This window comes from Solea senegalensis, linkage group LG12 (assembly GCF_019176455.1).
Source record: "Solea senegalensis isolate Sse05_10M linkage group LG12, IFAPA_SoseM_1, whole genome shotgun sequence".
Classification (NCBI taxonomy): domain Eukaryota; kingdom Metazoa; phylum Chordata; class Actinopteri; order Pleuronectiformes; family Soleidae; genus Solea; species Solea senegalensis.
In genome coordinates this window covers 11120880-11133184 of record NC_058032.1, presented here as the reverse complement: position 1 = coordinate 11133184, position 12305 = coordinate 11120880, and the positions used below count along the sequence as shown (strand labels likewise).

The window sequence follows — 12305 nt, the reverse complement described above, 5'->3', positions numbered from 1 at the left end:
CACTTTGAGGAACTCCTGAATCCGACATCTGCACCCTCTGTGGTGGAGGCAGAGAGGGAGGCTGATGGGGGATCATTGTCAATCTCCCTGAGGGAGGTGGTTAAACAACTCACAACAGGGGTGGAGTGGCTCAGTGGTTAAGACCCTACCTTGTGTACCAAAGACATCATGGTCGCAAGTTCGATTCCACCCCTGGCTAATTGTACTTGATTCCATTGTAAGTCGCTTTGGATAAAAGCGTCTGCTAAATGACATGTAATGTAATGTAATGTAACAACTCCACAGTGGCAAGGCCCCAGGGGTTGATGAGATCCGCCCAGAAATGCTGAAGGCTCTGGGTGTGGAGGGGCTGTCTTGGATGACACGTCTCTTCAACATTGCGTGGAGGTCGGGGTCAGTACCGTAGGAGTGGCAAACTGGGGTGGTGGCCCCCTTTTCAAAAAGGGGGACCTGAGAGTGTGTGCCAATTACCGGGGCATCACACTTCTCAGCCTCCCTGGTAAGGTTTACTCCAAGGTTCTGGAAAGGAGGGTTCGACCGGTAGTCGAACCTCAGATTCAAGAGGAACAATGCGGATTCCGTCCTGGTCGTGGAACAACGGACCAGCTCTTTACTCTTGCAGGGATCCTGGAGGGGGCCTGGGAGTACGCCCATCCGGTCTACATGTGTTTTGTGGACCTGGAGAAGGTGTATGATCGGGTTCCCAGGGAGACACTGTGGGAGGTGCTGCGGGAGTATGGGGTGAGGGGGGCACTACTTAGGGCCATCCAATCCCTATACGCCCAAAGTATGAGCTGTGTCAGGGTTCTCGGCACTAAATCAGGCCTGTTTCCTGTGGGTGTTGGCCTTCGCCAGGGCTGCGCTTTAGCGTAGTCGTGGGGGAGAGGGGCTGTGGTTTGGAGGGCTTGAGATCACGTCGCTGCTTTTTGCAGATGATGTGGTCCTCATGGCTTCGTCGGCCTGCGACCCTCAGCGCTCACTGGATCGGTTCGTGGCCGAGTGTGAAGCGGTCGGGATGAGGATCAGCACCTCTAAGTCTGAGGCCATGGCTCTTAGCAGGAAACTGGTGGATTGCCTTCTCCGGGTAGGGAATGACTCCTTGCCCCAGGTGAAGGAGTTCAAGTATCTCGGGGTCTTGTTCACGAGTTAGGGGACGAGGGAGCCGGAGATGGGCCGGAGAATCGGAGCGGCTGGTGTGTACTGCATTCGCTTTACCGCACGGTTGTGACGAAAAGGGAGCTGAGCCGGAAGGCAAAGCTCTCAATCTACCGGTCTTCGTTCCTATCCTCACCTATGGTCATGAAGGTTGGGTCATGACCGAAAGAACAAGATCGCGGGTACAAGCGGCCGAAATGGGATTCCTCAGGAGAGTGGCTGGCTTTTCCCTTAGAGATAGGGTGAGAAGCTCGGTCATCCGGGGGGAGCTCGGAGTAGAACCGCTGCTCCTTCACGTTGAAAGGAGCCAGTTGAGGTGGTTCGGGCATCTGGTGAGGATGCCTCCTGGGCGCCTCCCGAGGGAGGTATATCAGGCGCGTCCAGCTGGGAGGAGGCCTCGAGGTAGACCTAGGACAAGGTGGAGAGATTACATCTCCACTCTGGCCTGGGAACGCCTCGGGATCCCTCAGTCGGAGCTGGTCAATGCGGCTCAGGAAAAGGAAGTTTGTGGTCCCTTGCTGAAACTGCTGCCCCCGCGACCCGGCCCCGGATAAGCGGATGATGATGATGATGATGATGATGATGATGATGATGATGATTAATGACCTGCCTCTGATTTGCCCAGAAGTGCATATACAAATGTATGCTGACGACACAGTTATCTACACACATGCTAATGATAGAGATCAAGCTGTATCCTTACTCACTGCAGTACTACACAAAGTCTCAGACTGGCTAATTAGCAGCTGTCTGACTCTCAATGTCAGTAAAACAAGAGAAATGCACAGCAACAACCTGATATTTTTGTCAAAGGAGAAGGGATTAAAATTGTTGCATATTCATTGATTGACTTTTAAAAGCATATTAAAATGATATCCAGAAATGTTAGAGCTAGTTTAATTAATTTTAGACATATTAGGCATCAATTACCTATGCATGCTGCTAAATTGTTTATGCATTCAATGATCCTCTCACATCTGTCATGTTGCAGGTGTGGCTACACTGAAACCCTTGTATAGACTTTACAAACAGGCTGTGAAAGCGATAAAAAACCAAGACACTACCATCACTGTACCATTATAAAAAAGCATAACCTGTTGACCTTAAACACTTTTCTGGTTTTTGCTGACGTGCTCGATGTACAAATTGATGCATGAACTTGCACCACCACCACTCAAGCACTGTGTCACGAAGCATCAAGTCTGTTAGTGTTTTTGTTTGCTTAGTTTAGTTATTGTGTTAGTTTAGGTTTAAAGTCATGTTAAGTTCATGTCACTTTTGGTGTGGGTTTGATTTTCACTTCCCCTTTTATTTTGGTAAATGTCATGTCTTCCTGTCGTGTGGTTTCTTCAGTTGTTTTGACACATCTCCCCTAAATTCCCTCATGCACGTCACCTGGTGATCCTTTAGTAATCACTCACACCTGCCCTTGAGTCCCTCTCCCCTATATAGTGTCCCCAGTTCATTTGTCCTTTGCCAGTGCGTTGTTTATGCTCCTAGAGTTCACGTCAGGTCCCAAATTTGTTTTGCCTTAGCGCAAGCATCAAGTCAAGTCTTGTTTGTTCTCCTTCTGTAAAGGAGTGATGTTGTTTTTACATTTGATTCATTTCTATTTGAGCCCTACGGTGTTCGTCTCAGTATTCTAACCACATTTTATATCATCACCGTCTCTTGATCTGCTTATCCCAGCCTATACTTGTTTCCCTGAAACAGAAACGTTTGCTCAGGGGAAACAAAACCTTGACTCAGCAGTTACTTACTCCCTCTCCATTCAATCAAATCACATATAACAGGTTTTTATACAAACATAAGACGTCATCTCAGTCATGAGAGTCGTTTTCATCGAACAGAAACTGACTTTGGTCAAATGAAATGCACAGTGAGTCATTAATAAATAAATATACATATACCTGATTGATATAGATAGATATTATGTCAGCCTATCAGATACATGACACCAGGGGGGTATTCCATCAAGCAGGCTAAAGGCAAAGCCAAGCTTAAATGGCCAAGTCTGGTTAAGATGAGTGAGAGTTTGGTTCCATCAACGAGGCTGAGATTAGCCCCAACTCAGTAACCATGGAAACTATGACTCTGGCTAAGCCTCAACCATGACTAAGCCATAACTGTGGCTCAGGTTTCCGTTCCATCAATCTGAGCTTCAACCCTGTTCCACCAAGGTGGCTAATGTGAATGCCAGCCAAGTAACCATGGTAACTTATGCTGCCAGGCAAACCTGGGGGGTATTCCATCAACGTAGCTAAGAATTGCCAGACTTAGGTGTAAGCTTGAAGCTTGACTAAGCGCCATCTCCCAATCTAGCTCCAAGCCGTTCCATCAAGTGAAATCAGCTGGCTCCACTTGACGCTTAGTCAAGTCTCACCTGTTAAGCCTCAACTTGTGCACGCCCACAGGGAAAATAAAAAGCCCATTCTAGTCGAGCCCGGAAACTGTGAAAAATGCCGAAAAGCAAGGGAAAAGAGCGTGCAGAGATGTTCTCTGCAGCGGAGCAAACCCTCCTCATGGAGGTATATGAGGATTACAGCCACATAATCCCAAAGAAGGGCAATACCGCGGCAATCAATAAAGCGAGGGATGTGGCGTGGCAGAATATTGCTGACAGACTGAATGTGTAAGTGACAAAGAAAATGAAGTATTTCAGTATCATCATGTTATATAAATCCTCCATCAAAGGGACAAAATATATGGAGACAATAATCTACCAATTGATTTCTTGATGGTTTTTGTTTTAAACTAATCAATTATGTGGACCTATTAATGCAACAAACCCCTAAAATGAAAAGGAAGAGACAACCCTAATAAGTAACATTCATATGAACATAATTAAAATAGCATTATTGTTTCACTGCAATTTATGTGAAATTCTCCATATTTGATCATTTGGCAGCCCTAGTGGTAATGTTAGAAAGTGATATTCATCACATTTATCAACTGAATGTTATGCAAATCGATGGGATAGCTTTCATTTATTTCCTGCATGGCCAATTGTATAGAATTGATATCATTTTCATTTAAGCCTGTCATTTTTACATGCTGTATTTTGTCCCAGATGCTATATGTTGAATTGTTGTATTTTCATTTTATTTTATGTAAAGCACTTTGAATCACCTTGTGCTAAAATGTACTATATAAAGTTGCCTTGCCTACATTTTTGATAATAATAGGCTACATTTAATCAACGTATTTTACATGACTCATCACATTTATCATACAATTGATGGTAGATTATTACATGAAGAAATGCAATGTTGGTTATCATTCTATAGGAAATAATCATATGACAGATCTATTGATTATTCATCTAAAATCATTTTAGCAAATCAAGCAATTCAATGGAGACGAGGACCCCTATTACAGTAAGTGAATGCAGGTGACAGCAAATCAATCATCTATCTCCTATCAATCGGAGGCCCTAACCCTTGTTACATCAAAACAATGATGATCTCTTTAAATTTCCTTTTATTATATTTTTTGCTAATTAGTTTAATTTTGTATTTATTTGTGTCTTGTTTTTTATTATATTTTATTTGGGTGATAATGTTCTTTAATGTTCTTAAATGTACTTAATATTATATAATATATAATATATAATTATTAGTCTAAATAATTTCTTGAATACATTTTATTATATATTTTATGTTTTTCATATTATTTTATCATTCCATGACAGTTGTGTGTCTCTGTTTCTGTCTATTGGACATTCTTTGATCATAGATGGTGCTAAGCTTCACTTTTAGCCTGCTACAGACCAGGTTTGCCCGGCAGCATAAGTTACCATGGTTACTTGGCTGGCATTCACATTAGCCACCTTGGTGGAACAGGGTTGAGGCTCAGATTGATGGAACGGAAACCTGAGCCACAGTTATGGCTTAGCCATGGTTGAGGCTTAGCCAGAGTCATAGTTTCCATGGTTACTGAGTTGGGGCTAATCTCAGCCTCTTTGATGGAACCGAACTCTCACTCATATTAGCCAGACTTGGCCATTTAAGCTTGGCTTTGCCTTTAGCCTGCTTGATGGAATACCCCTCTGGTCTGTAGCAGGCTAAAAGTGAAGCTTAGCACCATCTATGATCAAAGAATGTCCAATAGACAGAAACAGAGACACACAACTGTCATGGAATGATAAAATAATATGTAAAACATAAACTATATAATAAAATGTATTCAAGAAATTATTTATACTAATAATTATATATTATCTATAAGTACATTAAAGAACATTATCACCCAAATAAAATATAATAAAAAACAAGACACAAATAAATACAAAATTAAACTAATTAGCAAAAAAATATAATAAAAGGAAATGTAAAGAGATCATCATTCTTTTGATGTAACAAGGGTTAGGGCCTCCGATTGATAGGAGATAGATGATTGATTTGCTGTCACCTGCATTCACTTACTGTAATAGGGGTCCTCGTCTCCATTGAATTGCTTGATAAAATAAAAAATTATTCTAGATAAATAATAACTTTTTTTTACAATCAATAGATCTGTCATATGATTATTTCCTATAGAATGATAACCAAGATTGCATTTCTTCATGTAATAATCTACCATCAATTGTATGATAAATGTGATGAGTCATGTAAAATACTTTGATTAAATGTTATTATTATTTAAAAAATGTAAATGTAAATGTAGGATTTAAAGTGCTTCAAAGTGATTCAAAGTGCTTTACATAAAATAAGATGAAAATACAACAATTCAACATATAGCATCTGGGACAAAATACAGCATGTAAAAATGACAGGCTTAAATGAAAATGATATCAATTCTATACAATTGGCCATGCAGGAAATAAATGAAAGCTATCCCATCGATTTGCATAACATTCAGTTGATAAATGTGATGAATATCACGTTCTAACATTACCACTAGGGCTGCCAAATGATCAAATATGGAGAATTTCACATAAATTGCAGTGAAACAATAATGCTATTTTAATTATGTTCATATGAATGTTACTTATTAGGGTTGTCTCTTCCTTTTCATTTTAGGGATTTGGTTGCATTAATAGGTCCACATAATTGATTAGTTTAAAACAAAAACCATCAAGAAATCAATTGATAGATTATTGTCTACATATATTTTGTCCCTTTGATGGAGGATTTATATAACATGATGATACTGAAATACTTCATTTTCTTTGTCACTTACACATTCAGTCTGTCAGCAATATTCTGCCACGCCACATCCCTCGCTTTATTGATTGCCGCGGTATTGCCCTTCTTTGGGATTATGTGGCTGTAATCGTCATATACCTCCATGAGGAGGGTTTGCTCCACTGCCGAGAACATCTCTGCACGCTCTTTTTTTCCCTTGTTTTTCGGCATTTTTCACAGTTTCGGTGCTCGACTAGAATGGGCTTTTTATTTTCCCTGTGGGCGTGCACAAGTTGAGGCTTAACAGTTGAGGCTTGACTAAGCGTCAGGTGGAGCCAGCTGATTTCACTTGATGGAACGACTTGGAGCTAGATTGGGAGTTGGAGCTTAGTCAAGCTTCAAGCTTACACCTAAGTCTGGCAATTCTTAGCTACGTTGATGGAATACCCCCCAGGTTTGCCCGGCAGCATAAGTTACCATGGTTACTTGGCTGGCATTCACATTAGCCACCTTGGTGGAACAGGGTTGAGGCTCAGATTGATGGAACGGAAACCTGAGCCACAGTTATGGCTTAGCCAGAGTCATAGTTTCCATGGTTACTGAGTTGGGGCTAATCTCAGCCTCTTTGATGGAACTCATATTAGCCAGACAAGCTTGGCTTTGACTTTAGCCTGCTTGATGGAATACCCCCATGAGTTAATGTGTGTTATGATTTGGCGCTATACAAATACAATTGAATTGAACTGAATTGAATGAACAAAAGAGAAACGACGTCAACGAAAGAGAAACGAAAAAGAAAAAATGTAAACAAAAGAACAAGAGAAACGAAACGAAACAAAAGAGAAAACAAAAGAGAAAAGAGAAAAACAAAAGAAACCGAAAAAGAAACGTAAAGAGAAATGACGACAAAAGAAAGTCAACAAAAGAGAAACGATAAAACAAAGAGAAATAAACGTAAACAAAAGAAACGCAAAGAAAAGAGAAGTGAAAAAAAAAACGAACAAAAGAGAAACGAAACGAAACAAAAAGAGAAACGAACAAAAAGTAAAAGAAAACGAAAAAAAGAGAAACGACGCCAACAAAAGAGAAACAAAAGAAACGACGTAAACAAAAGAGAAACGACGAAAGAGAAATGACGAAACAAAAACAAAGAAAAAACAAAACGACCAACAAAAGAGAAAAGAGAAACGACATCAACAAAAGAGAAACGAACAATAAAGAGAAACGAAAAGAAACAAACAAAAGAGAAACGAAACAAAGAGAAAAAATCAACAAAAAGAGAAAACAAAAGACATCAACAAAAGAGAAACGAAAAGAGAAATGACAAAAAAGAGAAACGATGTAAACAAAAGAGAAACGACATCAACAAAAGAGAAACGACGTCAAAAGAAAAAAAAGAGAACAAAAAAGAGAAATGACGAAACAAAAGAAAAACGAACAAAGAGAAACGACGTAAAAGAGAAACGAAACAAAAGAGAAACGACGAAAAGAAACGAAAAAGAGCAAAAACGACAAAGAGAAACGACTAAACGAAACAAAGAAAGAAACGAAAAACAAAAGAGAAACGACGAAACACGACATCAACAAAAGAGAACAAAAGAGACGAAACGAAACAAAAGAGAAACGACGTAAAGAGAAATGACGTAAACAAAAGAGAAACGACATCAACAAAAGAGAAACGACGTAAACAAAAGAGAAACGACGTAAACAAAAGAGAAACAACAAATGCTTCAGTGAAGAAACAACAGCAGTGCTATTAGAAGGTGTTACCATTAATAATTACAAACACCAAACGTGGCCTTGCGTTCAGGATGGTTGCTAATGATAAGCCAGTGTATCCAGAAACTATAGTTTATATACTAATATTTTGAAGTTTATTGATAAGTGAAAGATCGATAACCCCCGTGCTTATGTGTGGGCGTGTAGGATCTTTCCAGTACCAGCACAGCCTTAGATTAAGTTTCTGGTAAACTGGTTATCTCTGAGATTAGAGGTGAGGTTTTGGTTTCCAAATAACTGGCAGTCAAGAATAGCTACACAAACCTGTGTGTGTATGACGTAAATACGTCCATCCAAACATATTTGTCATTTCACTGAAGTTAAAGGGCGTAACTGCTGAGTCACGGTTTTGTTTCAGGAGAAGCAAAAGTAACAGACTCCCTCATAGAAGGGTCTCGGCTCCTCACCCGAAACACTGCTGCACAAACTGCTGCTGACGATACAACAGTGATCCCAAGTCTAATCCAACTACAACCAGACGAGCTGACCACAGAGGCCAGGAAACAACTCAGGATGAGGTGAATTCATATTATTATTATTGTTATTATTATTATTATCATTATTAATAATAAGGAATATCAGAGATGGTGTGGTTTAGAAACCTTTTAGAAAGTGTTTATGGGCAGAATCATTATTTTTACTTTACTATGTCACTAATTATAACTTAGTGGTATAAACCAGTTCCACCTACTAAGATATTTCTGTTCATTATTAGTGATATAACTTTTTTGGATGGTTATTCTTCTGTCCTAATGCATGTTTAAAATGGCATCTTTTGCTGGGGTTTTATGACACAATACTTATTATGACCTTTTTGAATCTTTACTCGAATTAAAACAGAGGAAAACTAAAACTATTATAACCTTGGTGCAGACACAGAATGCAGACGGACCAAACGCTGTTTTGTTTATCATTTATTAAACTGTGTTATATTTTCCGTGATGGGAAAAAAGAGAAAAGCGTTCGTATGTCGGCCATTGGGTGCCCCAATTCTTAAAGATTGGTTGACATTCTTCTTCATTTGCATAGTTCACATCTCAGGCCGATCCGTCTGTTTGGGAGGCTGCAGAAATATTGTGGTGCATTACGGCAGCCTCCATGAAGCAAGGCCCTTGCCTAGAGGAAAACCCTTATGACTTTTATTCCCAAGCACTTACAAAAAAACAATCAATCAATTAATATTGATTGTTATGGCACTTTAAAATATCTGCAAGGCAATAACATAAATAATGAAAGCGCACAACTAGAAAGAACAGACAGAAAGTGTCACCGTGCTACTGAATATTAAAAGCCTCTCTAAATAAATGTGTTTACTTTTAAAAGTACTCTCAGATCAGTAACTGAACACAGGGGTGGTAGAAATATGGACAGTATATTTAATTTCTGCCAATAAATAAGAGATAAATGTAAAATTGCCACTCTGAGAATATTCTGTCAACATAGTGACAACGTTTTAATGTCTTAAATTAAACTCCACCAGCGCCGCACAGAGTGAGACTACGCTGGAGGCCAAACTGAAAAAGCTGCAGTGCCACTTCACCTGGGACCTGGATGGCAACCAGTCCATACTTTTAGGGGAGAGGGAGATGCTGGAGGACATCGGAACTGATGAGGGAAACTGTTGGCTGGGTCACATTTACAACCTGCAGGGCTACATCCACTTCCAGCTGGGAACCAATGAAGCCAATGAAGCCAGGAGTTTCTTCAGCATGGCTGCAGAAGCTCTAAACCGAACAAGAGACGCAGACAGGGGTCCATGGCTGCTGGTGAACTATGGAAATCTGGCTTGGCTGCACTATCGCCAAGGTGAGGAAACAGAGAGTCAGGCTTACCTGTCAAAGGTCGCTGCTCTGAAGGAAGAATTCCCATCTCCATCACAGGACGAGCTGCACCCAGAGATCTGTGCTGAAAAAGCCTGGACTCTGCTGAAGTTCAGCAGAGAACACAAGGTACTGGCAGGCGAATACTTCCAGAAAGCCATCGGGATGCAGCCAGACATGGTGGAGTGGCAGACCAGCCATCTGATAGGGTGGGCCAGTCTTCATAAGCACGATAAGAACCAACTAGGGGCAGACTTCATGGAGAGAATGCAGAATGCCAAGGAACAGGATCCAGACAACCTGTACCTTGCTGCAGTGTACCTTAGGCGGCGTGCCAGCAGAGGAGAAGATGTTAATGATGAAGTGAGTGAGTTGGCAACAAGGATTTTGGGAAATCCCGTCAGCAGCTACAGTGGAATCAAAGTGATGCTACGGATTTACAGAAGTGATGACTCTTTTGACAAAGCTACAGCCTTGGCAGAGGAGGCTCTCCAAAACCATCCAGACAAACGCTATCTGAAAAGATGCCTGGCACTCTGTTACAGGTGGAAGATCAATTCAATGGATCACCCAACACCGCAAATGATAGATAAAGTGATCAGTCTCCACAAGCAGGTGATTACTCTTTACCCACATTCTTCCTTAGTCAAGAGAATGGACCTTGCAAGTGTGTACGCACAGTCCCGTCACGACCTGGGTAAAGCTGAGGCCATATACCAGGAGCTGTTCAAACGTGACCTGCAACCTGCAGACAAGCAGGTCCTTTACAACTCGTATGCGAAATTTCTAAACTTCAAATGGAAGGACCGCAACGGATCGATGGATTATCACATGAAGGCGGTGGAGATACCGCTTGAGTCGTTCTATAGACAGAACAGCATTAAAGCTCTGGAGAAGATCAGAGACAGAGGCAAGAATCATAGGTGCCGTGAAATTAAGCAGTTTCTGGACGACTGTGAACATCACAGTGATCCTCGTGACATCACTTTTCTTCCATAGCAAACAGCTCAGTCGATGTTGACGTCATGTTGTTTGGTGTTTTACAACAATAAATTGTGACATGCATGTCACAATTTATTGCATTATATTTAAGAACGAATGCTGCTTACACTCTGTTTTTGAGAAGTAAAAATATTGCTGTATTGCTTTATTTGTGGTGTAATCTGATTAAAGATTTTACCACTCTGATGTTTTCTGGCCCAAAAGTTCTTCATATTTTCATTCTCAAATTGTTTTTTAAATCGGATTTTCAAAAAAAATCACCAGGGGGTGCAGACGGTGGCATTCGTACAAAATAAATGAAAATTATTGCCATTGTAGGTCATAAATGTCATTTGAAAAAGGTTGTTTGTTTGTAATCTTGATACCTTTTGGTCAATTATGTTAACAAAACATGTTAGGTTTCTAACTGTTGAACTATTTTCACCCATTTACGTGCATTTATATAACATTTCCCGTATAAAATAATCACCTTTAAAATAAAACTAGCTCTCTTCAGCTATGACGTCATCGTGGCGTCACTTTCCAAAATGGCGACATTAGCGTAGCAACACCGCTGTTAGCAGAGGCTCCATTCTGTTTTCTTAGCGTGTATTGATGGACGTGAAGCCCCAGAACAATTTAGTAACTTAGTATCTCGCTAACTAACCGGTTTACTAATTAACTCGACCGTGTAAGTGTTGCGTATTTAGTCAGACTTCTCGCACTAATCCGTGTTAGCCCTGTTAGCTTGTGATGCTAGAATGGAGCCGATTCGGCGTCTACGTGTACAATCACTGGCCACTTTATTAGGTACACCTGTAAACCGGTTTTTAATATAAAATGGCTAAAATTGACAGTGCGGGAAAAATCAGTTGCTCTTAGTTTTAACAGTTTGAAAGGACAGAGATATATTTGCCTGGAAACCTGGAATATCGACCACTATCAGTCCGATACTTGTTGACAACACCACCCCACCACCTACACCCATTTCAAGCAATTTCAAAGACAACTAGTACCGCAAGCGGTAATCAACGGGTTCGAGCTTGACGGCTCGCGGGTCTCCCTGCGCCCACCTCGCCGTGCGAGACGTCTAGCTCATCTTCCGTTCATTCACCGCTTGCGGCAGTAGTAATTTTCAGCTTAGACTATTTTCAGCGTCCATGTGCTAAGTTAGATGGCACTTCCTGTTTAAAATGGCCGACTTCCTGTTTGGTGAAAGGTGTGTCCGTAAACGTGTTCAGGGACGTTCCTCACATATCAAGTTTTGTGAAGATTGGAAAATGTTAGACTTGACTTCCTGTTTCGGGAGTTCTACTTCCTGTAGGGAGGTTATCCTTTACAGCACATATGTCAGAATCAAGGCCCGTGAATGAGTTATGTCTGGCCCACGGGATGATTTTTAATTACTATTAAAACCGGCTTGCACTATTATGTGCCCTCAGCA

At 40.8% G+C, this 12305-nt stretch overlaps 1 protein-coding gene across 1 annotated transcript; it reads left to right on the top strand.

The window, feature by feature from the left end:
- Window positions 1-8314: 8314 nt before the first annotated feature.
- LOC122778075 (interferon-induced protein with tetratricopeptide repeats 1B-like) lies at window positions 8315-11068 on the top strand. The gene is made up of 2 exons (XM_044039642.1): window positions 8315-8578; window positions 9541-11068. The coding sequence occupies exons 1-2, from the start codon at window positions 8574-8576 to the stop codon at window positions 10877-10879; spliced, it is 1344 nt and encodes a 447-aa protein (XP_043895577.1). The 5' UTR covers window positions 8315-8573; the 3' UTR covers window positions 10880-11068.
- The last annotated feature ends 1237 nt before the right edge of the window (window positions 11069-12305 follow it).